General features: G+C 52.8%; 1 protein-coding gene and 1 long non-coding RNA gene across 11 annotated transcripts; one reads left to right on the forward strand and one right to left on the reverse strand.

The window, feature by feature from the left end:
• Positions 1–164: 164 nt before the first annotated feature.
• LOC139075512 (uncharacterized) lies at positions 165–6,083 on the reverse strand. Its single transcript, XR_011525947.1, has 3 exons — positions 5,882–6,083; positions 5,402–5,467; positions 165–3,135 (listed from the first exon to the last, which is right to left on the reverse strand). It is a non-coding gene; the product is annotated as an uncharacterized lncRNA (long non-coding RNA).
• Positions 6,084–8,204: 2,121 nt separating this feature from the next.
• On the forward strand, positions 8,205–27,971 carry CAPG (capping actin protein, gelsolin like). Of its 10 annotated transcripts, XM_070572255.1 has the most exons (12): positions 13,674–13,788; positions 14,351–14,406; positions 15,609–15,951; positions 21,818–21,853; positions 21,965–22,137; positions 22,238–22,392; positions 22,595–22,762; positions 24,067–24,216; positions 24,590–24,682; positions 25,200–25,332; positions 27,145–27,233; positions 27,802–27,971. In XM_070572255.1, the coding sequence occupies exons 4-12, from the start codon at positions 21,831–21,833 to the stop codon at positions 27,865–27,867; spliced, it is 1,050 nt and encodes a 349-aa protein (XP_070428356.1). In that variant the 5' UTR covers positions 13,674–13,788; positions 14,351–14,406; positions 15,609–15,951; positions 21,818–21,830; the 3' UTR covers positions 27,868–27,971. The 10 variants fall into 10 exon arrangements, with proteins under 10 accessions (XP_070428355.1, XP_070428358.1, XP_070428362.1 ...); XM_070572257.1 differs by lacking the exons at positions 13,674–13,788; positions 15,609–15,951 and adding an exon at positions 8,234–8,344; XM_070572258.1 differs by lacking the exons at positions 13,674–13,788; positions 15,609–15,951 and adding an exon at positions 11,652–11,718.
• Positions 27,972–27,990: the final 19 nt, after the last annotated feature.

Consider the following 27,990-nt stretch of genomic DNA (forward strand, 5'->3'; position numbering starts at 1 on the left):
ACCAAAGACATGACATTATTGGGCAGATCCAATTAAAAACAGGAGGCTGTCCTTGCAGACACTTTTCTTGAACCCTTTATGCCTGCTGTCTGCTGGTGAGTGGAGATCAATAACCAAGGAGATGGAAGTTAGACAAAAGCTCAGAAACATGCGTTCGTATTTCGTTTCTTTTTTTTTTTTTCTGCTTTTTTACTCCCCAGATCCCCCCAGTACATAGCTGTACATTCCAGTTGTGGGTCCTTCTAGTTGTGGCATGTGGGACACCGCCTCACTGTGGCCTGATGAGCGGTGCCATGTCCACGCCCAGGATCCGAACCGAACCGGCAAAACCCTGAGCCGCCAAAGCAGAGTGCACGAACTTAACCTCTCGGCCACGGGACCGGCCCCTGTATTTCGTTTCTTGATGGATGTATTTATTCATTCAGTAGGTATTTACTGAACATCCACTATACGCCAGGCACTGTTCCAGGGGCTGAAGATGCTGTGGGAAAACTAACCAGGCAGGCTTTATGCATACATTTCCTCAATGGATGCTCATAATGGCCTCATAATGCAAGTACTAGTTTTAGCTCTGCTTTTCAGATGAGGGAACTGAGTGCATCCTTCAGCTTGGGCTGCCATCACAGAATACCACAGACTCGTGGCTTATACAGCAGAAATTTACTTCCTCACAGTTCTGGAGGCTAGAAGTCCAAGATCAAGGTGCCATCAGGGTTGGTTTCTGGGGAGAGCTCTGTTCCTGGCGTGCAGACAGTCTGCTTCTTGCTGTGTCCTCGCATGCCCTTCCCTCTGTGCATGCATGGGGAGAGAGGTTTCTGGAGAGAGAGTTCTCTGATCCCTTATAAGGACAGCAGTCATACTGAATCAGGGCCCCACCCTTATGACCTCATTTAACCTCAATTACACCCCTAAAGGTCCTGTCTCCACATACAGTCACATTAGGGGTTAGGGCTTCAACATTTGGGGGGACACAATTCAGTCCATAGCACTGAGGCTCTGAGAAATTGAGTGGCTTTCCCAAGGTCATGCAATTAGTGAGTGTTGGAGGTGGGATTCAACTGAAGGTTTGCCCAACCCGAGCCTGTGCACTAACCACTGGGTAATCCTGTACCTCATCTAGAATTGGGTCCTGACCCTCCTTTCCTGTGATGGAGTTAGGCACATCAGTAATCGTGGGCTTCCTTAAGAAGCCCACGACTGCCAGATGCTCTGTTCCCCAAGTGAATTCTGGAACTTTGACTTCTGAGAAGCACTGGGGTAAAAAGAGGGGCCAGTGTCTGGTGTCTGACTCTAAACCAGGGAAGGAGGAGACACAGACGAGAATCATGAAAGTAAGACCTTCCCAGGGCACCATAACTTCCTGTGTTTATTACTTTGGTGATGTCCTGGTTGTTGAAGACGTTCACTGAAGAAATGAAGGCTGTGGCTTGCAGCTTTGGAGGCCATGGGGCTGGGGGCACTGGGGAGAGAGCCCCATGGCTAGAGTCGGCCACAGTCTTCAGAGAGGGAGACGAGATGAATCCTGGGACCTGGAGGCACAAGGGCACTGAAGAAGCTACAAAAAGTCGTTGAGTGGCTTAAAGGGAGTGCATTTGGGGCAGTGGGGCAAACTGGCAAATAAAAACAAAGATACGGTCTGGGCCTGAAGTCAGGGACCTGGGTCTCCTCCTTGACCTCCACTCCCCAGCTGACCTTTGTTCCACGTTTGGACCATAAGGCAGGGGGAAACCTCCCTCACCCAAGGGGACCTCCTATGCACCCGAGTCAGCAGGTCAAAGTCAGCAGGAGGCTCCAGGCACCACTCCTCTGCAAACCCCAAACCGAGCGGGTTTCCCAGTCCATACCACACTCATCTCAGCCACTCCTTCCTCTGTTCAGGGTTTTGCATAGGCAAATGCCAGGGCCTGGCTGAGCGAAAGGGCCCCAGGCAGAGGATGGAATCTGTGCCATCTGGGTGCGGGCAGTGGCCTGGACAGGTCAGGGAGAAGGGGAAGGAAGGAGGCCACCTCCTGGCTTTGTCTCACCCCTGCTGGCCCTGCAGGACTGTGCTTCTTGCTAATTGCACAGGCAGATTTGGACAACCTCTTTCTCCATCTTTGGCACAGGATTGCTTTGTGCACAACCATAGCAATTCCCTCGGGATGAATTCCTAGAAGTAGAATTGCTGGAAACTCCCATTTTGAAGGTTTCAATGCCCCATTGTCTGGCAGAACCTGAGTGCCTATTTCAAGGTCCTGCCACAGCACACAGTGGCTCCCCACATTTTCCAGATCTCAGCCACTGATCTCCAATGAGAATAGCTCATAAGTCACAGGCCCAAGGTTGTCTAAACCCGCCCTAAGAAAACAAACAAATGGGGGGCATTCCCCCATTTGGTGATCATAAGACTCACTGGAGAACTTGTTAGAAGTCTTAGATTCCCAGACCTTTGCTGAGATTTTAAAGAATTGGATGTTCCAGGGGCCCGCCCCCTGGCATAGTGGTTAAGTTCTGCATGCTCCACTTCAGTAGCCCGGGTTTGTGGGTTCGGATCTCAGGAGTGGACCTACACCACTCATTAGCCATGTCGTGGTGGCACCCCACATATAAAGTGGAGGAAGATTGGTATGGATGTTAGCTTAGGGCTAATCTTCCTCAGCAAAAAATAAAAATAAAAAAGAATTGAATGTTCCAGAAAGGAACTGGGAATCTATATTATTAACAAGCATCCTAGATGGATCTTATGATCAGTCAAGTTTGAGAAACTCTGCTCTATAGGAAACATGCTGAGAAGATATGACTCCTAGGACATTTTTAGAATCACATACAGCCTTTAGCTTGTTGGGAACACAGGGGACCCAGCAGAGAAGGAAGGTGACACAGACCCTGCCCTCAAGGGGCCAGTACGAGAGATGGAGAGGACAAACCCAAGGAGATGTTCAGTTTCTCTGGGTTTCAGTTTCCTCTCGTGTAAACGGGGATATGAATAAGGCATTCCTCCTGGTGGGGGGCTCCTGAGGGTTGATTGAGAAGACGACACATGAAACATAGCGTGTGTGTGCACGATAATCATCAGCTCTTCCTGAAGTGGTGGTGCCGTGGTTGATGTGGTTGTTGCCAGCAGACAGAGAAGGTGGGCAAGTCTAGCTGGGATCCCTGGTGAGAAGGAAGTGGGAAGCATTGTGAGGAGGAAGGTCTGAGGACCTGAAGGAGGACAGATAAGCAGGCTGTGGCCAGAGGTCTCAGAGGTGGGAGAGTGTGGCATATGCTGAGATGTGGGTGGCCCGACTCCTTAGGGAACAGGAGGGGACATTTGCCATTCTTTCTGGCTGTGGAGCACTTTCTGCATTTGGGGAATTCTCTACCTTATGAATCCTGGCTTCCATTCACAGAAGCCAGATGAGGCCTTCCCAGCTTCCCTTGCAGCTGGGGTACAGGCATTCTGCCAGTCAGATGCCCGCACGCTAGACTGAGTCTGAAGCAGGCACCAAGAGCCATCCACCCTGGGGAGGTGGTGACAGTTATATCCTGTTTCCAGAGGCCAAGGGGGCTGAGACCCTTATGGCACCACCCAGGGCCCGGATCAGCCGTGTTGGCAAACGGTGGTGTCTGTACCCAGACGTGCCTCCATTAGGCCAGCTTGGCGTGACTTTTGGGATTTTGTTCCCGCCTGGTTCTCTGGCCCTCCTGGAGATGCAAGGAGCTACAGAATATTTTTATAAATTGTTTTTCAGCCTAAACTAGCTGGGTCAGTTTCTCTGAGTTCCAGTCAAGAACTCTAATTCAGAGATGAAATCGCAGCATCATTTGGATCACCACACAGATGCCAAGAAGCCCAAACCGTGAGGTCATCCATAGGTGTCTCCTGGGAAGGGGAGACCAGGTAGAAATAAGTGCCATAGCTTTATACGTCTATACTCTTGGGACATTTTTATGACAAGCATTAGCTATTTTTATAATTTAAAAAGTTAGTCAATATAGATAGAAAGAAAAAAGAAGAGGGAAGGGGGGGGTGACCTGGATCTCAAATATGAGGAAGCACTGGGAGAAGGATGTCCTAGGGGAGGGCGGGGCCCTGGGAGTGGGAGGCGGGGCCAGGGGAGGGGGTGGTGTGGGGCCACCACAGTACAGCCAGGTTTCCCTCCACCAGGGAAGCAGGGGGAAAGGTGGGGAAAGACAAAAGGGTGCTGATAATACAAGGATTCCTCTTCCAGGGGAATGGGAATCTATAGGGGCCTAGGGTGGGGTAGAAAGAGGGAAAGGAGAACTTGGTTTTTTTTTGGTGAGGAAGATTGTCACTGTGCTAACATCTGTTGCCAATCTTCCTCTTTTTGCTTGAGGAAGATTGTCACTGAGCTAACATCTGTACCAATCTTCCTCTATTTTGTATGCGGGATGTCACTGCAGCATGGCTTGATGAGTGGTGTGCAAGTCTGCCCCTGGGATCTGAACCCGTGTACCCCAGCCATCAAAGTGGAGCACACGAACTTAACCACTACACCACCGGGCCAGCCCCAGGAGAACTTTCTGAACTTGAGGTTAGGGCCAAGTGGTGGCATGGGGCCAGGCCTGAACCCGAGGGGACGGGGAGGGGAGAGCTGGGACTGGAGAATAAGGTCCCGTGAGGGTAAGGAAGAACGAGTCCTCAGGATATTTGTACCCGAGCAGGTGGTCAAATTACAGGCCCAAGAAGTTCCTAGAGAAGGGGGCTGGGGCCAACTGAACACTGTCTCTGGTTGGGTTAAAGTGAATGTCAGGGACAATCTTGAAGGCAGGTGGTTGGCAGGAGGGAGGGAAGGGACCCTCCTAGGCTGATGAATGAAGGGGATGTTGGGGCTGGTTTGGCACAAGCTGGCAGAGGCCCCTGCGCCTCCCAGGCCTGCTGATTCAGCTGACTCTGGTGGCAGCTGTGATGGGCTGACAGACAGAGGGGCGAAGGGACAGACACGCTTCCAAAGAGAGTCTCCAGCCCCTGTGCCTCCCTGGTGCATGATCATTTATTGCTGTAGCTTGAGAGGTTTGTGACAGACCCTCCCTCTACGTCCCCTGAAAGTGGATACTGAGCTTGCTGTGGAGTTTGTCTCTGTGTTTTCCTTTTTCTGCTTTCATCAGATTCTCCAAGGCTCAGGGTCAGGGCCTGAAAGCTGAGGTTGGCCTTCTCTGGCCTCCAGGGTAAAGTGCACAAGCCGGCACCAGCCTGCTTCCCTCTGCCCCCGCCAGGGCGATGGGCCTCTGTCCCCCACACCCTGCCCTTTTTTGCAAACTGCTCACCACAGATTTGGTCATGTCACAGCTCTGCCTAAAACCCTTGAGCGACGCCCCGTGGCTCCTTGCATGGAGACCAAACACTTCTTGCTGCCGTGTAGGATCAGTCCCTTACCTACTTCCCCAGCCCGGCCCCTCCATTTTCCCACAGACTCACCCACACTCAGCTTCTCTCTGTGGTTCCAACATGACTGGGGCCCCAGGTGGCCCATTCGGCACCCTGCTGACTCAGGGAAATTTCAGTTGGAAGAAATTTAGTCCTCAGACAATACAACAAAGAGGGACGGCACTTTTAATGTATAGTAAAACAAAAAAAAAAAAGGAAAAAAGGACTCTCCTATAAGTATATTTAAAAAAAATAAATTTGTTTTACCAACTCTCCCAAAATCCACTTTCCTCATCTCTGCAACTGGCAATGCCCTCTTCCCAGACGGTGTGAGCACACTGTCCTGCCCCTGACCACACCCCTCCCGTCCACCTCAGCTCCTTATTGTGCAGATCTCCATAGTTCTTTAGCTGTCTTTAAACTTGATCCATTAGCCCACCGTCCAGATTCCACCCAGAAAGAGCCCAGGAGGTTTCCTGGGATGTGGGAACCTGAGTAAGGTTGGCCAGGGAGGGGGTTGCCGACACTTACAATGTTACGTGGCTTCTTTCATCCCTTTCTAGTCACACACAGGCTCCTTCTTATCTGGGGCTGTGGACTGGCCATTCTTCTTCTGGAACACCCTGGTCTCTTTCCTCTCTCTTCCTTCAGGTCACAGCTTAAGTGAACCTCAGCAGGGGCCCCAAACCAGGGCAGTCTGTCCCCCCTATCCCGGGCCACTCTCAGGACTCGCACCATAATTCAATCTACAGGTTTATTTCAGATCTAGATTGTAGACTCCCACTCGACTGTAGGCGCTCTAAATGGGCAGCGAGGGTGTCTGTTCAGTTCACGGCCAAATTCCAAGTGCCCGGCCCACACTTGGCACATTGCAGCCTCTCAAAAAATATTTGTTGTAGCTGCATATGCAACTCTTACTCATTCTTCACCGCCGGCTCAAAGCCCCCCAGCTCTCTGCAAACATCCTTGGTCTCTCTCCTCTGAAAAGGCCCATGGCTTGCTCCTTTCCTGCCCAGTGGACATCAACCACCAGACCCAGGCTGAGCACATTGTCCTGAGGCCCTTTCCTGTTTATCTGCAACAACCCCCTTGTCTAGATGCAGATGGAGTACCATGGATTCTTCTCTGAGTACCTTTGACCGACCTTGCCCTCACTCTACCGGGTCCTTTCCTTTATTTACCTTCTTGAGTGGGGGAGGGGGCATCTATTCCTCTTCCCCCCACCCCCCGCCCGGAGCTCCATCCCCCCATTACTTAACCCCCCAACTCCTCTTTTAGGCTTCCTTCTTCAGCTCTGAGCCCGGGAGCCAGGCATCTCGTGTTCCTGCCGCTTCCTTGTTCTTTTCTCCTAGGACTGGTGAGCCGAGACGCTATGGAAAACCGGCCTGGCCTTCTACCTCCCCCTTCGGAAAGACGGGGCACTGCGGCTCCATCCCCACATCCTTTCCTACGGATGTGGAGGGCCCTGAGATCACTGTCCCCACCTTTACCCACAGAAAAGCTGAGACTAAAGCGGAGATGGATGCTGGGCCTTGAGCCAAGGCCATCTAATTACGTACACAGGACGAAAACCCTCAGTCCCCTCACCCCCGCCCCGGCCGCTGTCGGGACCGGAGCAGTTTTTTCACGGGAAAGGGCGACGCCTGGTGGTGAGGTAAAGCCTGGCGGCCTGTCCCTCATTCCCAGGACTGACAGAGGAAGGGGCGTGGCCTGCAGGGCCAACGACACCGGCTTTTATTATCACCTGTTATTGTTGCAAGGACCTTGGTTTGAAAATCGGCAGAAATCTGTGAAGTCCAATATAAATGCAAGATTTTAAAAATATGTACAAACAATATTAAAAGGCAAAGATAAAAAGTCAACCGTAATTCCATCAAAGGTGGAAGATATTTTGAAAACAAGGAATTTCTGTTTATAAATTTTAAACGCCAGTCTTAACAAACTTTTATTGAAAACATTCACATGCTAAGGATCTCTCTGCTAAAATGGGAATCTCGCCATTGCATCAGGATGCGTAACCGGTATAGAGTCAGACATGTCCCTGTATAGAATATGTATGCTCCTGCGTTGCTCCCAAGGCCCTGAAGAGGAAAGAACTCAACTTTTGGTGCACCTTACCCTTAGCCACTTCCCCTATAATGGCCTAATAATACTGCCCTGTGACTTTAACTGCACCCTGCCAGCTGGACCTTCAGGAAACAGGGTTAGGCATGGAACGGTTTAGGCACATTGCAGGCAAGTCACACAGGCTCTTACTGATTCAAAAATCTGGTGCGAAGCCTGGAACGCAGAAGCTGGCTGTTGCAGGAGAGAATAGGAGCTTATTAAAGAGTCCAGGAACTGGGGCAACAGCCCTCTCCAAGTTTCTATGGTACCTATCTCTCGTCTCTAGGGGCAGAGGAGCTACTCAACAAAAGGCTGCTTGTCTTAACAGAAATACTTGGAAAAACAGCCTTTGACAACTTGCCAGGTAGAAATGAGCATGCTTAAAGACCACCTGACCAGTCGGTGTGAACCCCACTCCTGCTACCAAGGGATTCTGGGTGATCTACTTTGAATATCCTTTCTGGAGTTGTTTTTAATTGCTCCAAGATTAAATGGAATATTTCTAGGAAGTAGCTGGTCTCCGTCTAACTATAGAAGAAAGAGATCTCACTGACATTACAGGGTCACGGCTATACCCTCCCAGAGTGGCTGTTTTCCTACCTACCTTGATGATCAGGGACACAGGAGTACATGACCAGATCAGAAAGTGTAAAAGCTGAAAATGGGGTTGGAGGCAGAAAGTTCAATGTGTTGCTGGCCACTGTGGTGTCACTGCTCCCGATACAGGTGTAACCTGAATCCCCACTTGGAAGCCAGAAATCAGCTGAGAAGAGGCTTCGGGAGAAAGACTGCCCTGGTCCCGGAGGGTGGAGGCAGTGGGGCCTCAGCACAGTTCATCCACCGAGCAGGCGGGACCCCTGAATTCCTGACTTGCACTGAAGGGTTTGGGTAAGTCCCTTCTGTAGCGCCTCAAAGGATCCTTGTGCAACCTGGGAAGTTACGACAAGAGTTCTGCCGCTTGACCCTGATGTGTGAACAGAGCACTTTAAAGGAGCATACCGAATGATTGTGCCCTGGTTATTACTTCCTGGCAGCCCCTCAGCCTTACCTGGCTCTGCCATGTAAAGCTGACACGAGGGCGCAGGGCGTTGAGAGCGGTCAGATACCGTGGCCCGAACATCGGGACCTACATCCCAGGACACGGAGGACCCAGGCCCTCCCTGGGCTTCGCCAGGAGACCTGCAGGCCATACAGGGACCCTAACCGGCTTAGTCCTGCCTCAGGGTCCGGGCTGCTCCTCCCTCCAGGAAAAGAGAGTTCGTTCCAGACGATGGAGGAGAGGTCGGGGAGGCGCACTCTGCGTCCCTCCAAGGCGGCTGGCCCAAGCCCCCACGCACCAGCCCTTTCCCCTGCATCGCCCGCCTCGGTGGGAGGGCGGGCCGGGGCTCAGGTCTGCGGAGAAGGGCTCAAGCCAACGACCCCACGATGGAGCAGAGTGTGCTGGGGCTGGGGGCCGGGCTTGCGGGGAGGAGACCTCCTTCCCCCTAACACGGTAACCCCCACCGGTCGATGGGGATCCCACCACGCCGGAATCGCTCTTCCGGTCGGAGCGCCCCCCTCCCCGGAGCCCCGCCCCGCAGCCCACTGCCTGCTGGGATTTGTAGTCCACGGGGGACGGGGCCAGTATGGCAGGCGCGGCGTGTGTGTGTGGGTGTGTGGGTGTGTGTGTCAGTCAGTGTGTTCCGAGGTCTTCTGTGGCCTCCTCATCCTCCTGACCTCGCCCCTGAGGGTACCCTGAACCTGGGCTTGGCACGGGGAACGCAGACCACTGCTCCCGAGGCCCCGCCCCGCTGTCCATTCCTGCTGGGATTTGTAGTTCGGCTGGGGCTCGGGCCTGGGGGCGGGGGGAGATGGGGTCCCACCCGAGCTCGCCTGTGTGCCGTCCTGGTTCCTCGTTCTTCCTGCGGTCCCTGGATCTGCACAGTAGGCCTGGCGCCGGGCCCTCTGGCCCTTCCCGCCGGCCCCCCGCCCCCGCAGTGCATCAGCGGCGCCTGCAGGACCCAGCCGCTCGAGGGGCAAACTGAGGCATGAAGAGGCCCGCGCTCTGGCCGGGTCCGTCCTGGTGTCGGCGGAGCCAGGCCCGAGTGGAAAGGCCGGAGAAAAAGGCCGGAGTGAGGACGTGGCCTGGGAGGCCCAGCCCAGGCCTGGTGGCGCCTCTCAGCTCTTTCGAGACTGCGATCAGTGGTGTCTCAAAATGATCACAGACTCACTCAGGATTGCCTGGGTGCATTACAGCTGATTACCTTACAGGGTTGACAGATAAAATTTTTATTTGCCAAATTTGGCAACCCTACAGAGGGAGCCCAAGGAGGGAGGAAGGCTCTCATGACCAAGAAAACCAAGAAATGGGGCGACTCGAGCCCACAGGTTTACTTCGAGGGTCAAATAAACCGGGTTTGTGCGTGGTGTGTGGGTGGGGAGTGGCAGTGTTTTGAAACCGTAAAGCCAAGGGCGTAGGTGAGGTATTATCATCGTCAGGATCTGAACTGGGAGCACTGGAGAAAAGGCTCTGGGCCTTCAGGAGCCCCGTTCTAAAGAGGAAGGTACCCTTATGTGTGTTACCTGAGTGTAGCTGAGTGTTACCTGAGTGTAGAAACATGGAATCTATTTTTTTTTTTAAAGTGTGGTGAAACGGGTCAAGGATGGAGTCACCACTCAAAGGTTACAAAGCCCATTTGTTTAGTTCGTTGACAGCTTTATTGTACAATTCACTGTTTTATCTGCAGAGTTACACAACCATCACCACAACCTAATTTTATAACATTTTCATCACCCCAAAAAGAAACCTGTACCCCTTAGCAGTCATCCCCTCATACTCCCCATCCCCTCCAGCCCTAGCAACTGCTAACCTACTTTTTATTTCTGTAGATTTGCCTATTCTGGACTTTTCATGAGATCATGTAATGTGTGGTCTTTTGTGATTGGCTTCTTTCACTTAGCATGATATTTAAAAAATTCATCCAGTTTGTAGCATGTGTAGTATCAGCACTCTGTAATATTTTTGCCACTTTTTGTGAGTCTATATTTTTTGAAATAAAACCTTTTTTTTCCTTTTTTGCTGAGGAAGATTAGCCTTGAGTTAACATCTGTGCCAATCCTCCTCTGCTTTATACGTGGGATGCCACCGCAGCATGGCTTCAAGTGGTGTAGGTCCATGCCTGGGATCCAAACCCATGAACCTGTGCCACTGAAGTAGAGTGCACCGAACTTAACCACTAGGCCATGCGGCCAGCCCCAGAACTTTTTATTTTTTTAAAGCAAGATGTCTAGAGGATGAGCAGAATTAGCTCCTTACATGTGAAAGGACTCAGAGCTGGCAAGAGAATTCAATGCAGAGAACAGGGTGGGCCTTGGGAGAGGAGGAGGCAGAGCAGAGCCTGGAAGGGAGGCAGGGGCCCATCTCAGCCCAGCACCACCTGGGGAGGCTGTGTGCAGTGAGGGTTGGGAGGGCAGGCATCAAGTCCCACCACCTGGCTTCCAGCCCATCCTCTGCCACTTACTAAGGAGGTCCTGGAGCAAGTTATTTTGACCTCACTTTGCCTCCATTTCTTCATCTGTAAAATGAGGATAATAAGAGGATCTACTTTAGAGGGTAAATGGGGGATTAAGTGAGAAAGTCATATAAAGACCAGCACTCAGTAGTGTTAGCTCTTATCATGACCTTACAGTGATGAGATGATGAGGACCCAGTGTGACCCTGGCCTTGAGTGGGTAAACCTGTCCTCTTGTGTCCTTCCTGGGGACCAGCCCCTCCTGCCCCGGTCACTCAGTGCCCTCCCCACCACCACAGTGCTCCACCTGATCTCCTGCTGGCCCGCTCATTCATGCTGTACTGGACAGTCCCACTTTCCCAAGAGGTCCCTGAGGAATTCCAGGGTGCCACTGTCCAGGATGCCTGCGAGCACCCAGCAGTGACTAAAAAAAAAAAACAGCAAACAAAAGACTTTCGAATCTTGAGCTTTATTCAGAAAATATGGCCTTCCAGACTCCTGGCCGTTCCTCAGAGCTAGTTGAAATGGTCTAGAAAAATTCACTGCAGATTAAAGGCTAGAAGCATCCGAGTCAATGCCTTCAGAGGAATATTTTGGGGAATTTGATGTTGGAATTTTTAGGTATTGCATCAGATCCCCATCAGCCCCCGAGGCTTAGGAAATGCAACAGCTGTTGGATTTCCTCGTCTGAGCTGCCCCTCTGGACTGGAGTCAGAGGAGCCAGAAAGGACTCTCCTCGGCGAGTGGCTGCATTTTACAGACGGGAAACAGGTGAAGAGAGGGCCATAGGGCAGGGGAGGTAGAAGCCAGGTTGGGAACTCACTCAGGAAGGATCCTTTGCAATTTCAGAAAATTCTTAGCCCTGGAAATCAGTCCATACCTGGGTCCACCGACACAGAAGCAGAAAGCTGGCTGTCCTGGGAAGCCCCAGACCCTTGGCCAGAGCCCAGGCAGCCAAGCCCGGAAGTCAGTGTCTGATGCCTCCTTTTCCTGGTTTCTTTCAGCCAGATGTTTGTCCTAAAAGCAGGAGTTTATTAATAATAATGGTAATGGCACCTCGCATGCATCCAGGCCTTTATTCTTTTCAATGAGCCTCCCATAGGTTGTCGCATGGGATCCCCACAACCCCGCAAGGCAGGAGGGCTGGGTTACTGTCCTTGCTTCACAGGCGAGGAACCCGTGGCTCAGGTTTAAGTGACTTTCCCAAGGCGACAGAGGCTGGGGCAGTACTAGAATGTGGGGATTTTGCCCTCTAATCTGTTAATACATTCAGTAAATAAACTTTTGAGTGTCTCTTACCTGCTGGGTGCTCTGCTGGGTGCTGGGGTCACAAGGATGACCTGACATGGTCCCTGGGCTGGAGGAGTTAACAGTGTGGTGGGGAAGGCACACAGGGAGCAGATGATTGAAAAAAGTGGTGGTGAGGGAACTTTCTGGGGGTGTGGAAGGGTTTTATGTCTTGGTAGGGATGCAGCTTACATGGGTGTTTGCATATGTCAAAACTCATCGAACTCTACACTTATGATTTGTGCATTTCACTGTAAATTTTACCTAAAAAATGCAGAAAATGGGCATGCTCTGGGAGGACGATGCCTAGCAGGGCCTGGGCAGGGCCCAGCTGTCCTGAAGCAGGCTGGGGGCCCACCAGGTTGCCCATGCACACAATTCCAACTTTGCTAGTGGGGTGTGTCTGATAGGTTCTTCCCAGCGGCCTTGATGCGCGGGGCACCTGGGGAGCAAGGAGGAGGGAGTCAGGAATCACTACCCATTGGAGGACGGATATTTAAGCTGGGTCTGCAGGTGAGCAGTTGGTCAGAGGAGGGTGGACAAGTGGAGGAAGGTTGGTTTCTGAGCATTCCTCAGTGAAGTGTGGTTGCCAGTGTTGCCCAGATGGAAAGGGAAAGAACCTGACTTGGAATTGCCTGCCTTACCCCAGGCCCCATCAGTGGGCCTCACAGAAACTCATGCTGGTTGGGATTTTGGAAGCTGCTTCCCAAGAAAGGAAAAAGTCCTCTAACCACTGTCTTAGGGCGTCAGGGCCATGTCCTGGTCCTGATGCCTTCTGTCAGCAAACGTCTTTCGGGGTTTGCCTGCTGCTCATGGCTCTCTCCACTCAGAAGCCAAGGAGAAGTGCAGCCCATTTTCTGGCCAACTCACTTCCAGAGCGCCTGGCCTCCTGGTGCAGACGCTGGCTGGCCTGCTTGCTTCCGAATAAAGAGGAGAAGGGTGAGATGTTGCCGGTCTAGCACGGCTTGAAGCCAGACCATCCTGGATTAGAATCCTGGTTCTGCTACTGAACCGGCAATGTGACCTTGGACAAGTCACTTACCCTCTCTGAGCCTCCCTGAGACTTCTTCATCTATTAGCCAGAATAATGATGGTAGGTATGAAGACTGAACGAGATCACGTTTAAAGTCCCCAGAACATAGTAGGCACTGAAGGAACAGTGGCTGTTGCAGCTCGACTGAGGCCAAGGATCTATCAGTTGGAGGGGCTGTGACCCCTGCCATCCTCTCGCGAAGTTTCCTCATAGCGAGGTTGTCCGTAGCTTCCCGGGTACCCGCCCCAGTCTCCCCGGGAGGGAGGACAGCGAGGGCGGCCTCAGGCCGGCCAGGCCCCTCCCTCGGACCGGCGGCCTCCTCCTCGGGGGCCCCTCCGCCCCTCTCCTCTAAGGGGTGCACCCGCGTATCTAATCGCATCGCCTCGCTTCCTGCAGGGAGGGGCGCGAGAGGGCGGGTCCGTGCTACAGAAATGCTGTATTTTACTCCATTTGGGCCAAACTCTGAGCGTTCCTGCCGAGGGAGACCGGGAGACCGGAGCGGGAGGGAAAACGTGAATCTGGTAAAAAAACAAGTGTGAGAATCTGGTTACCAGATAATGTCCTTAGCGTGTGCGTTCTTTGAGTTCCAAGGCGCTTAAGATTCCTGGGTTGAGTGACCTGCTCTTTTGTTTCGCTGTTAATTTGCACATCTCTTTTTATTTCTGTGGCGATTGGGGCCACCTTTAGCCAGGTGAGCTTCAGATTTGGAGAACAGTGACTCCCATTGTCCTTGTGCCCCTTGGTCGGTGCACAGAGTCCGGAACTTCAGAGCTACCCTGGTTCTGCACCTGTGTAGAACGGAGTCACCAGAGTCGATGAACCTTCCTAGGGTGGAGGCTGGGGCAGGGAGGAGTAATCTGTTGTTTAACTTTCCATCCCCCTGTGGCTACACAGGGCCGGGGGCGGGGGTGGTGCGGCAGGGACATTACTTACCGAGGTGCTGGGCACATATACTGAGGTCCCCTAGTAAATTCTCATCGTTGGGAAGAGAAAGAAGTCTAGGTTCATTGAGCATCTATCATTTGCTGGTTAATTTTACGATCTCATTTAATCTTCACATTGATGTTTATGCCCATTTTACAGATTGGGCACGGGGAAGCTCAAGGAGGTTCAGTCACTTGCTGGAGGGAGCGCAGCCAGTAAGTAGCTAAACTGTTCAATTCTTTCCACTCTGCCAGGTTATCTGGCCAGCCTCTGGTCCTCACGGGGACAGGGCCCGCTGGGACTTCAACTCAGATTAGCCTATTTTTTTTCCTACATTTTATTTTTCCTTTTTCTCCCTTAAAGCCCGCCCCCCCCCGACCCCAGTACATAGTTGTGTATTTTTTGTTGTGGGTCCTTCTAGTTGTGGCATGTGGGATGCTGCCTCAGCATGGCCTGACGAGCGGTGCCATGTCCGCGCCCAGGATCCCAACTGGTGAACCCTGGGCCGCCGAAGCAGAGCTTGCGAACTTCACCACTTGGCCACGGGGCCGGTCCCCCAATTAGCCTATTTTTAAGGCCAGCAGTTTGGCCATGGAGACACTCAGATGCCGCCTACAGTTTGTATCCTTGAAAAGAACATTTAACTTCCCATCTTGCTCTGGTCCAGAAATTTTAACACATGGATTGATTTAGTGCCGCTGCCTGCACTGCTGCCCCATGGGTGGGACCTTGACCCTGAGGCTGAGCCTTATCTCTGACTACCCTGTTGACCAGCCCTGGGCCAGAGTCCCGGGCCCGGGAGCCGTGCATGACTGCATAACTGGGTGCTCACTTCCTCTGGAGCACGCCCAGACTGTGCTTCATCCTTCCTCATGGATTCAGAAAAGAATGGAAGGCTCCCTTGCTCTGCCTCCCACTCCCTGGGTGACTGTGGGTGAGTCACTCAGGCGTCAGTATCCTCCTCTAGAAAGGGAGCAAGTGACTTGGACCAGACTAGCTCTGGGGTCCTATGATGTGATGTAGGCAGGCTGCCATGGGTCAAGCCAGAACCGCTGTTACTCGTATTGCTGTCCCTTAGAGGGCGCAGTGCTGAGACTGCGTGACAGTGGACATCAGGTGAATGAGATGCTGATCAAGGGTAGACTTGAGAGGCATTTGGCATGCAGGCACAGCCAAGAATGGTTCACAGGCCTCAGCCACTCCCTCAGAATGGAGCTTCAAAAAAAATCAAATGTGTGCATTCAGGGGAAGGAGAAAGACAAGTCAGGGGAGGAAGGAAAAGTCATTGCAGAGGCAGTGACCCCACCCAGGAAGTGTGACTAACCCGGTGGAGGCAGGGGCTGGGCAGATGTGCCTGCCCAAGGCTGGTGAGTAGGGGACGTGGCCAGTTGTGGCTCTCCTGTGGCTCTCCTTGCAGGTCCAGCCTTAGAGATGCTGACCCTGGCCTGCAGCCGGTGGAGACCACTGCGGGGAGGCCCCAAGCTGGGGTGGACCTCCAGCCTGCCCGCGGGTGCCTCTGAGGAGCCAGCCTGGCAGCACCCACCGCTCGCCCTCAGTGCTGCTCTTCCCGCCAAGGCTGCCAGCCTCCCAGCTCTGTCCGCCCCCTCCTGTCGGAGGATGGGCTGGGGAAGGAGCCAGGGGTGGGGCAGGAGAGGGCCAGCCCAGGAGGAGTCAGAGAGATGTGAGAAGCTGGGGTGGGGCAGGCTGGGAGGAAGCAGAGCTTGAAAAGCTGAAGGAGGAGGAGGAAGAGCTGCAGAAAGGTGAAGTGGGAGGGTGGCTGAGGGAGAGTGGCCCCCGGGCCTGGGCTGATCCGGACCCTCTCAAGTGGGCAAGTGAGGCCTGGCTGTCGGGGTCTGGAAACAGAGATTCACATTTCTGGAAACTGCTTTGTCCAGGACTGGTGTCCCCGAGCCTGCGGTCCTGGCAGCTTTACGCCAGGACCCAGGTATTTTATCTGACTGAAGCCTCGAAGCTGCCCTGGGGGACGGCTGTGCTGTGCTCAGGACATTGATGAGGAGCTCCTGGGTCAGGGCTTGTCCTGGCTTGTATGAGAGTTGGTGCCTGACCTCCTGACAGAGGCCACCGCACCAAGTGACCGGACTCCTGAAGGCCCTCAGCCAGCCGGGAGCTGCATTCCGATTTGGCGATACTTGTCCCTGGGGCAGGACTGTGCTGTGACTGTAGTTAGGTGGGCTGGGGGTGGGGGGGCTGTTGAAGAGGGCTCCCCCCCTGCCCCCAGCAGGCCTGGCATTTGAATTCAAATACAAGGGGCACAGTATCTGAATTATTTTGCAAATTTAGCAAGACTCTAGCCAAGGGTCTGGCCAGCTGCCTGGGGTGGGGGTGGGGGGCGGGAGGAGGAGGGATGTGAAGGTGGAGGAGGGCAAAGGGTGGGACTCCTACTTGTTGTCAGTGAAGGAGCACTGGCCCAAGAGTGCCTGGACAAGGCCTCTGGACCTAGCTCCTGAGCATGCCCACATCCAGGCTAGGAGGACCCCGTGTCGTTTCCAGTGCTGACACGCTTCCCTCCACCCTTTCTTGAGGAGAGGGGCAGGGGCTGTTTCATTTCACAACTAAGGGCAAATGGGACAGAGAGGTGAAGGGACCTGTTGGGGACCAACGGAATCGGTCTGAGGAGGGCAAAGGTAGCCCGGAGGACTTTTTGTCATTCTGGCAGCTGTCAAGCGCTGCCTTCAAGGTATGCGTAACAGCGACACCCCCACCCCACCGCAGGGTCCCCCAGTGTGTCCTCAACCGCCAGGCTCCTTCCTAAGTCAGTGCCATGGGACAGCCAGCAGGGCACACATCCTCGCCCCACCCCTAGCCCCGTGGCAGTCCAACGGGAGCCTCTGCTTTCTGCCTCCGAGTCTGCTCCAGCCTGCCCCGTCCGTCTGTTGACATCCTGCACTAGCTGTCAGGCTCCCTCTGGTCTAATAATTGGAACCCAGCAAGTCCAGTTAATTAAATGCATTCTCTGAGCACCTGCAGGGTGCCAGGCTCAGTGTGAGGTTCCAGCTAGATGGAGAGAGGCAAAATACAGTGCCTGCCCCAAAGGCCCCTTCGGTCCAGTAGGGGAGATGGGCAGACCCGTAGCTCACTGCATTAATCACAGAGTGGGGAAAAACAAAGGCTTTAATGTAAAGGTATAGAAGTGGCTGCCTCGTGAGGTGGTGAGTTCCCCATCACCAGAAGTGTTCAAGAAGAGGATGGTGAGGGGTGCTATAGAAGGGGTTTCTGTGCAGTGGGTATGTGTTGGGAGGTGGATGCAGAGCAGGATGAGATAAACATTAAGGCTCCTTCTAATGCTGATATCTGTGACTGCGTGACATTCCCCACATAGGGGAAGTTTGTCTGCTGTCCCAGTGGGTGTGATGGCTCTCAACTTCACTACCCACTTGAGCGAGACACGGGTTGTTCTTCATTTCTGTGTCATCCCTCCCCCACCCCCGCATCCTGCCCAGTACCAAGCTCCCAGCATAGACCTCAAATGGAATTGAGTAGACCCTGCCCAGGGCTGCTTGAGGAACGCAGGGTGTCAGGCGTGTCCCCCGCTCTGGTTGAGACATGAAGCTGTCAGGTCCTGCTGTAAGACAGCCTGCAGGCAGGGACTGAAGTAAGTGCTCCCAGGTGAGAGGGCTAGTAGAGCTCCCAGAGGAGGCCAAGGCCACCAAATGTCCTGGCAGGCTCCTCAGACAGCTGGGGCTTGAAAGGCCTGGAGGGGCGGTGGGGCTAGGATGGACATGACGGTGGAGGTGTGCACAGAGGACGCTCAGGGAGCTGTGGGCTGTGGGCTTGGGCTGGGGGGAGAGGAGAGAAGGAGAGGCCCGGGGTCAGGAGGGGACAGTCACTGGTGAGAGCCTGGAGCAGAAGGCTGGAGGCAGGACTCTGAGCAGGCAGCAGCCTGACCCTGCCTTAGAGTCACCTGGAACGTCTCCAACACTGATACCAGCTCCACCCCAGAGTCTGATTTTCACTAATCTGGTATGTGCCCTGGGCATTGGCTTTTTTTTTTTTTTTTTTTTTAGGAAGATTAGCCCTGTGCTAACTACTGCCAATCCTCCTCTTTTTTTGCTGAGGAAGACTGACCCTGAGCTAACATCCGTGCCCATCTTCTTCTACTTTATATGTGGGATGCCTACCACAACATGGCTTTTGCCAAGCGGTGCCATGTCTGCATCCGGGATCCGAACCGGCGAACCCTAGGTCGCCGAGAAGCGGAACATGTACACTTAACCGCTGCACCACCAGGCCGGCCCTGCATTGGGCCTTTTTTAAAGCCCCCCAGTGATTCTAATGTGCAGGCAAGTGTGAGTTGCTGTTCTGGACAGAGTTAACTGGCAGCGTCAGAATCACCTGGAACATATGTTCAAAATGAGGATGCACAGGGCACACCCCACACCTGTGGGCTCAGACTCTCCAGGCCTGGGGCTTGGCACCTCTGTTTTTATAAGATCCTGAGGTACTTCTAACAGGCAGCCAGAGTGGAGAGCCGGAGTGATGAGGGAGCAGGCAGCCAAACCCCGTTCATCAAACCCTGCAGTGGCTCTCAGAGGGGCCCCGGCATGTGGGCTGCTTGCGTTTGAGTTACGGCCAGAGCTCTTACATCAGTAACACAGAAAAATAGGAAAGCTGACAATTGACCCTCTTAGTCACACCATCTCCGTTTCCGAGCTCTCCCCACTGACTTGGGCTTTGGGCGGCCGCCTCCCCACTTCAGACCTGAGTCACAGGCTCAGCTGCCTGGTGCAGGGGATGTGGGCACAGCATGTGACTGACTCTCTGTAGGATGGAGAAACTTGAAAGTTTCCCTCCCCCAAACCTCCCCCTCCCTGCCTCCCTGCTTTGCGGGAAGTGTGGTTCCAAAAAGTGCCTTCAGCTGTGTTGTAATTTAGGCATGGAAAATGAAAGTCATAATTCATGTGGTAATTTACATCCATTACCGCTGCTCGTGTCTCCCTCTGTTTCTTGCTCAGTCAACATCCACCCACCCATCCCCCAAAGATTTCCCTGCTTCCCCAGCCCCCAAGAATCTCCTAGTGGTGCCACTTTGCCTCTTCACCCTGAAATTCCCCAGGCCCTTTTAGCCTGTGTCCCTGGGACTCACATTACTAAAGTTGGTGTGGTCTCAGCGTTTTAAGCCAAAAGAAGAAACCCTCTAGTAATGGGAACATGTGAAAGAGACAGTGAGTGAAGCTGTAACTTCTGCATTTGCTGAAAAAGGTAATTTTTTTTTTAAATGCTTGCCTTTAGCTTTTTTTTCCCCCTGAATTAACTTTTGTCCAAAAAAGGTTGCTCCCACTGACCTACAGAATAAAGGTGATGTTCATCATCCTAGCATTTGAGGGGAGCTGGGCATACAAGCGTGATAGCTGATGCCTGGGAATGGGTGAGATTCCCCAGGGAGGGAGTTTAGAATTAAAGAAAGCGCTAAGTCTAATGTTAGCTGTAGGCTTTTTTTTCCTTTTGTTTGTTTGTTTTTGGTAGATGCCTTTTATCAGGTTAAGCAAATTCCCTTCTATTTCTAGTTTGCTGAAAGTGTTTTTTTTTTTTTAAAATCAGGAATGGATGTAGAATTCTGCTAAATGCTTTCTCTGCATCTATTGAGACAAGTGTATATAAATATATATATTTATTGTCAACAAAAATAATCCATAACCAATCTATAAATGAAAATTTGGGAGAGTTTATTCTGAGTTAAAATCTGAGGACCATGGCCTGGGGCCTTTCTTCCCCGAAGGAAGAAAGGGCACTGAAGAAGTGGGGTGCACAGAGTGGTTATATACCCCCAAACAGGGTGTTTCACATATGATTGAAATGTCCCTTTTACGAGAGTCGGCACAGTGGATTGATGGAAACAGTAGGTAGGTCTGCCATCTCGGTGAACACAGCAGGGTGGCAGGTCTGTTGTCCCAAGCTGGGTGGTCACAGGCAATCAGTTCCTAGCCTAAGGAAAGAAGCTTATCCTTAAGGAAATGCCAATGTGGGGGAAAGTTGCACCTTTATCTCAGGGGCCTTTGTTTTTGCCATAGGAAATGTTTTAAAGCAGATATGCAATGCTCAACAGCCACAGTCACGCCCTTTTGGAAAAACAAGGTCAGGCCGAATTAGGTTTATACCAAATGGCTTCCTCATGTACTCCAATATATCCTATTGCTTGCCATTTTTATTTGTCATTATTTAGTTTGTTAATAGGGTGGGTCACATTGATTAATTTTCATATGTTAAAACCAACTTTGCATTCCTTAGATAAACCCCGTTTAGTCATAATATTCTATCCTTTTTATATATCACTGAATTCCAAATGCTAAAATTTTATTAATGTTTTCTGTGTCTATGTTCATGAGGGATATTGATCTAATTTTTTAATTTTCTTTTCTATAATATATTTGTCTGGTTTTGTTCTGTCAAGATAATGCTGGCAGCATAGGGTGAGTTGAGATGTTCTCTCCTATTTTCTGGAAGAGTTTGTGTAGAATTGGTATTATGTCTTCCTTAAATTTTTGGTAGAATTTATCTGGACTTGGAATCTTTTTTGGGGGAGAAGTTTTTAAGTACAAACTCAATTTCTTTAATAGCTATTAGAAGGATTCAGGTAATCTAGTTCTTCTTGAGTGAACTTTCATAATTTGTATCCTTCAAGGAACTTGCCCATTTCATATAATTTGTTGAATATATTGGCATAAAGCTTTTGTAATATTCACTTTACCCTTTGAATATCTGTAGGATCTGTGGTGATGTCATCTCTCAATTGTTTCTGTATTGGAAATCTGTGCCTTTTCTTTTTCCTAATCAGTTTGACGAAAGGTTCATTCATCAATTTTATTGATTTTTTTTTGAAAACCAGCTTTATTGATTTTATTTTTTTGTTTTCTATTTCTTTTTTTTAATTTTTTTTTCCAAGGAAGATTAGCCCTGAGCTAACATCTACTGCCAATCCTCCTCTATTTGCTGAGGAAGACTGGCCCTGAGCTAACATCCATGCCCATCTTCCTCTACTTTATATGTGGGATGCCTACCACAGCATGGCTTGCCAAGCAGTGCCATGTCTGCACCCGGGATCCAAACTGGCGAACCCCAGGCTGCCGAAGTGGAATGGGTGAACTTAACTGCTGTGCCACTGGGCTGGCCCATTATGTTTTTGTTTTCTATTTCTACTCTTATTTGTGTTTATTTTCTTCTGATTATTTTGGGTTTAATTTACTTTTCCTTTTCTGATTTTGTTTTTATGGTGGAAACTGATGTTGCTGATTTTAGACTTTTCTAATATAAGTCGTTATTGCTTAAAGAACTGTATCCTAGCCTCCTGCAATACCCAGAGTTAGAGGTCTGGAAGCAGGAGACAAGTGTGGCTGAGAGGTCACAGCAAGGGGAAGACACTGGCCCAGGAGCCAGAGACCTGGTTTTCACTGGCCTCTCACTAGCTGTGTGACTTTGGACTTAGACTCTCTGAGCCTCACTTTCGTTGCTTGTGTGATGGAGCCAAGGATAATCTCCTCTTGGGCTCTTGAAGATGAAGTAGTTGATGAATACGCAAGTACTTGGCCACCTGGAATGGCCTCCCCAGACCAGTGTGAAGGGTGATTGTCATGACATTTGTAATAACAATGGCTTCTTCTGTCTTTCCAGATCTGGAAACAGCATGTACACACCCATCCCCAAGAGGTAGGCTATGCACCCCATCCCCTTCCCCCCGCCCCAGGCCTGCCCAGGTCTCTGTGCTTGGGTCCACTCCTCAAGGGCCCTGGCCACTGCCAACCCTCTCCCCTCCCACAGCGGCTCTCCATTCCCAGCCTCAGTGCAGGATCCCGGCCTGCACGTATGGCGGGTGGAGAAGCTGAAGCCAGTACCAGTAGCACGAGAGAACCAGGGCATCTTCTTCTCTGGTGACTCCTACCTGGTGCTGCACAATGGCCCGGAGGAGCTCTCCCACCTGCACCTGTGGATCGGTAAGGGAGCTGGGGGAACTGTTGGGGTCCTGGCTCAGGCAGGGGCCAGGGCTGGGATGGGTCTCACAGGCCTTGCCCTGCCACCTCCCACCTGCCCCAGGCCAGCAGTCATCCCGGGATGAGCAGGGGGCCTGCGCTGTGCTGGCTGTGCACCTAAACACCCTGCTTGGGGAGAGGCCTGTGCAGCACCGCGAGGTGCAGGGCAATGAGTCCGACCTCTTCATGAGCTACTTCCCACGTGGCCTCAAGTACCAGGTCAGAACCCACCTCTTGGCACCCCGACGCTGTGAATTCTTGCAGAGCCAGCTGCCCTTCCAGCTGCTTCTTACCCTGCAAAAGGCCCAGACGCCCTCGGGACTGGGTCCTCCCCACCTTTCTTCCCATCTCCCAGTGGGCTGGGGTATGGAGGGGTCCCGGCCTGCCATCAGCCCACTCAGGCTGGTTGTCTGGGCTGCAGGAAGGTGGAGTGGAGTCAGCCTTTCATAAGACCTCCCCAGGGGCCACCCCAGCTGCCATCAAGAAACTCTACCAAGTGAAGGGGAAGAAGAACATCCGTGCCACCGAGCAGGCGCTGAGCTGGGACAGCTTCAACACCGGAGACTGCTTCATCTTGGACCTTGGCCAGGTGGGCGGACAGGACTGGTCTGAGCACGCTGTGTTGGCACCGTGTTATAAAAGGGCAGGGACCAGGAGGCCAGGGGAAAGGGAGAGAAGCTGAGAGGCCCGTTCCAAGTGGGATGCTCCAGCCATTAGAAAACATGCTTATCTTCGAAACCTCCCTTTGCCGTCTAGCTTTGGTCTCTAACACTGGAGCCTACTCTGTCCTCTTGGAGCCTTTGTGCTCTGAGCTAGCTGCCTGCCAGCCCATTGGTTAATTAACTCATCCATTCACTCAGTGAATCTATGATGCCTGCTCTGGGCCAGCACGGAGACTACGAATTGCTTGCCGCGGGGAGGCAGCCAAGAAGGGCCTGTCACTTGCCGTCATCCACAGCAGGATGTGATGAGGGCTCTAAGAGAGGCAGCAGCATGTGCTGGGGGAGCTTGGGGCAGGGAGGGGCCCCCTAGGCTGAGCCGAAGCCATTGTCCCAGGTAGGTGCCATTTGACTAGACCTTCATGGAGGGGAAACACCATTCCAGGCAAAGGAACAGGTGAGCTGAGGTCCTCGGCGGTGGAAGCATGGTGATAGCAGGGAAGGGTCTGGAGACGGTTGACTGGCACCCAGGGTGGGGACAGGAGCAGTGAGAGTGAAAATTGTTAAGGAAGGTGAGGCCGAGGTCATGAGGAGATTGACTGATCGCCTGAGGAGTCTGGACCGCATTTGTGGTGCCAGAGATTTCAGGCAGGAACATCCACCAAGGAGCTCCTGGGAAGGAGGACTAGAAGCAGTGGGATGGAGGTGGGGGCCAGCCGGGGGGAGAGGTGGTGAGGGCCGTGCCTGACAGGGATGCAGCAGGGAGTGCGAGGTACCGGCTCAAGGATGCCGTTCACCCATTTCATTCATTGAATAAATGTTGATTTTGTGCCTAAATATGTGCCAGTCTCTGTTTCAGCACTGGGCATACAGCAGTGAATGAAGCGAAGTAAAACAAAACACAGCATTCATGCCCTAATGGAGCTTACTTTCTAGGCCAGGAAGATAGATTATAATCAAGATGAAGATCTTTAAATATGTGCTGATAAATGATGCGGAGAAAAATAAAGCAGGAGGGAGATGGGGGGCTGGGCAGAGAAACACTCTTGCAAAGAGTTGTCATTCTCAGAGAGGCCTCTGCACCTCCTCCTGTCTTGCTTCAGGGGACAGTTCTTCAGACAGACAGACCCCCCCCCCCCAACACAGACACACACACACACACAGATACACACATACAGCCAAGGGGCAGGATGAGGCAGCTGGCCCTAACCTGAGCCTCCCTACTTCCATGCAGAACATCTTCGCCTGGTGTGGTGGAAAGTCCAACATCCTGGAGCGCAACAAGGCGCGGGACCTGGCCCTGGCCATCCGGGACAGTGAGCGGCAGGGCAAGGCCCAGGTGGAGATCGTCACTGATGGAGAGGAGCCTGCCGAGATGATCCAGGTTGATGGGACATTGGGGTGGGTGGCCAGGAGCCTCTGCTTGAAAGTCCTGAGAGAAGCTGGAGAAGCTGGGGTCATGAGGGTGGTCAGTGGAGGATGGTGGGGGTGGGGGCATCTGGGGCGCTGCTCAGGGCTGTGACTAGCTCGCAGGGTGCCATGGTGTGATTCAGCATTGTGTACCCCTCTGGGTGGGTGGACCAGTGGCCTGGCAGGTGGGGTGGGCTGGACCCAGCCTCACTCCCCTCTGTGCGGTGCCCTTGTGCAGGACACAATTTGCCTCACCAGAGGCGGTGGCCCTGGTTATGATGGGTTGGGAAGGTCCAGGGTAGGTGCCCAGGAATCCATGGAAACCTGGCCTGCCCTGGCCCCTGCAGGTCCTGGGCCCCAAGCCTGCTCTGAAGGAGGGCAACCCCGAGGAAGACCTCACAGCTGACAAGACAAATGCCCAGGCCGCGGCCCTGTATAAGGTGGGCACTCAGGGCCCGCTCTGGGACCAGGCAGGGGTGGGAGCCTGGTGCATGGGGTGGGGCCTGAAGGGAGAGGAGAAAGCAGTGGGAAGGTTGGGCTGGGCACCAGGGTGGTTTATCCCTGGCTTGGAGTGAGAGGAGGATGGGAAGTGGACTGATGTTAGGCCCTTCTGAGGAAATAAATGCCACTTTACTTCCGGCCCATTCTTGGAAAAGGAGATTTGAAGCCAATGCTGAGCTTTACCTTTTGAATTCTTTGCATTTGTTTGTAATTCGCAATCCACTTAATTTCCAAATGGATTCACGGCCTCTGCAAGCTGCCATGATTGAGGGTGGGGCGGTGAGTGGGGGCTGCCTGGGATTTGCCGGTCAATTCTTCCTCCTTGTCCCGTCTGCTCCTTGGGCCTGGGGTGCTGGGTGGGGGCCGTGGCGCAGGGAGGCGGCCTGCTCCTTGGGCAGAAGTTAGGGCTGGTGTTGGGGGAGGAGGGTGGGATCTGGCACTGCCTGTCCTCCCCAGGTCTCTGATGCCACTGGACAGATGCACCTGACCAAGGTGGCCGACTCCAGCCCCTTTGCCGTGGAGCTGCTGCTGTCTGACGACTGCTTTGTGCTGGACAACGGGCTCTGTGGCAAGATCTACATCTGGAAGGGTATGTTTGGCTTCTCCACTCCGGCCTGAGACCCCTCTGGCTGCTCCGACCCAGGCAGGCTTCCCATTGGAGGGCCAGCCTGCCTGGCTGCTTTCAAAAGACAGCCTCAGGGAGCCTGCATGCTCCGGACCTTGAGGCTGAGGGTTTTCTCTTTGCTGTTCCCACCCCCTAATTCTAGGCAAAGGTTCTGAAACTTCAGCATGCCACAGAATCACCAGAGGGCCTGTTCAAACAGATAGCTGGACCGAGATTCTGATTCACTAGGTCTGGGGTGGAGCCCAAGAATTTGCATATCTAACTGGTTCCCAGGCCTTTTGAGGATCTGTCCTAGAGCGCTCCTGAGCCTCCAGGGCTGCTGGCCCCCTGATCCTGCCATTCTGCCTCGAGGTGTGAGAGAGAGAGATTTTAGCTAAATTAAATCTCACTTTATGCAGTGGGTAGTCAACTGGTAGAACTAGTTTTTCCAAGAGGTTTCATTGGCTGGGAATAGAAACACTGTTGTGCAGAAGCCTGTTTGCTTGGTTTGACTCTGAAAATGGTGAAACAGAGCTCAGAGCCTCTGAGTGATACTGGGAGCCATTGACGCCACCATGCTTGCCTTTTCTTGAGCCTGGCTCATCTCCCTGACCAGCTCATAAACCTCTTGAAAGCAGCAACCATATCGTCTGTAGTGTCTTGACGAAATAGTATTTGCTCAATGACTATCTGTGGGGTCAACCAAGGCCCCAGCCCCAGGCTAGTCAGGAAGAGAGAGAAGTAGTAGGTGTTCTAACCATAGCTGCTCCTGGACAATAAATACTCTTGCCCTGGGGAAGGGCCTGGAGCAGCAAGCAGCATGGCAGGTTTCTAAGAGTGAGAGAGTGTGGTGTGTGTTTGCATGGTGTATGTATGTGGTGTGTGTGTGTGTGTGTGTGGTGTGTGTGTGGTGTGTGTGTGGGGGGGGGGGCGGAGGACTGTGCTGCTGGAGCTCCCCTTCCCCTCCTGCCACAGGGAGCCTTTTCCATGGAACCAATTCCAAGCATAGGGAAGTCCCCAGACGCCCATGAAAGTGTATTTAGCCTGAAGCAAAGAATGGAACCATTTTGGAAAGAGAAACCAGGGGAGCAAAAACAGGAAACCTGGGAGCTGGTCCGAAGCTGGTCAGATCAGAGAGGAAGGATACAGCACATTCATTCCGGATACATTGTAGCAACTGGACTGTCATAGCCTGGCTGGAGAGCCAGCCACAATTCACAACATTGTTTCCTTGGAAAAATGCCTTAAGCTGGAGCACACTTTGCATTAGAGGGACGGCCTGCAGAGGGGAATGGATGACTGGTGGTCTTCCTTTTCATAAACTCTTCGTCGGCATACCCATCAGGCCAATGTTGGCTATGTGGCCTTAGACGAGTAATACCCTGGTAAATCACACCCTTTTGTCCTATTTAGTTTTACACAAAAGGCTTGATGACAGTGCAGCTGACAGACTCCAGAGGCCAGGGGTCCTGGGCTGGGGTCATGGCTTTAGTGTCTGATGCCGCAACACTCGCTTTCCCTGAGGATCCCTGGGGTCCTCGTCCGAGCAGAGGTTTTGGTAATGAGAGCAGCAGAAGAGCAGTCTCCATCTGCCCTGGAGCTGCCAGGTGGGGAGAAGTCTCCAGGGGCTGACTCCACACCTCCAGAGAGCTCCTCAGCATTCTTAGCACCTCCTGGGCCATTTATCTCCGAAGCTGCCAGCTAGTCTGTGGAGCCCCTTAAATTTCTTTGAGAAAAATGGGATGCGAGCCAGAAAGGGTCCCTGTTCTTTTAAAAAATCTCCTTCCTGTGATCCAGGGCGAAAAGCTAATGAGAAGGAGCGGCAGGCGGCCCTCCACGTGGCTGAGGACTTCATCTCCCGCATGCAGTACGCCCCAAACACTCAGGTGAGGAGATGCCCTGGGCCCAGACTCTCCTCCTGGGGCCTCCTGCTCCTCATATGGGACAAGAAGAGCAGGAAGGCCCCGGGCACAGTCAGGAATAGTCAGGCTTCCCTACCAGACCCATCCAGTGGGAAGGCCCTTCACAATCCTTCACCACTGAAAAGTACATGTTAGTTTCTAAGAGGATGTTGGGCAGCACTCCCCCGGGAGCCAGGACTCCCTTTTGACAGCATGTGCTCCTCCTCTGGCCCACTGTCCCTAGCTTGTACCACCCTTCCTCACCCCGCATGGTGACTCCACAAGTTATTCCAAAGCAGCTGATAAGGCTCATCTAGAATTGGGGCGTCTGTCAAACTGTGCACCCAGGTCCTTGAAGCAGTCTGTCTTCTCAGCCCGTGTCCCTGTTATCTTCCTTCTTGTCTCTTGGCTTATCTGGAGGAGCAGCCCCGGCCTGGATGGAGTGCGGACTCAGGCCTGGTGCCCAGCACCCTCCTCCATAGCCCTGGCCTTCCCTGGCGGAGGCAGAGGTGGCATCCTTGTGAACCAGACTTCTCCCCTGCTGTCCCCACAGGTGGAGATTCTGCCCCAGGGCCGCGAGAGTCCCATCTTCAAGCAATTCTTCAAGAACTGGAAATGAGGGTGGGTGTCGTCTGCCTAACCTGCTTGCTCCTCCTCCGGCTGCCTGGTCAGTGCCAAGGAGCACCCGCGGATGTTCAATAAAGGAGACAAGTGCTTCCCCGCTCTCTGCCTGCACTGCCTG

Source organism: Equus przewalskii, chromosome 14 (assembly GCF_037783145.1).
Source record: "Equus przewalskii isolate Varuska chromosome 14, EquPr2, whole genome shotgun sequence".
Lineage (NCBI taxonomy): Eukaryota > Metazoa > Chordata > Mammalia > Perissodactyla > Equidae > Equus > Equus przewalskii.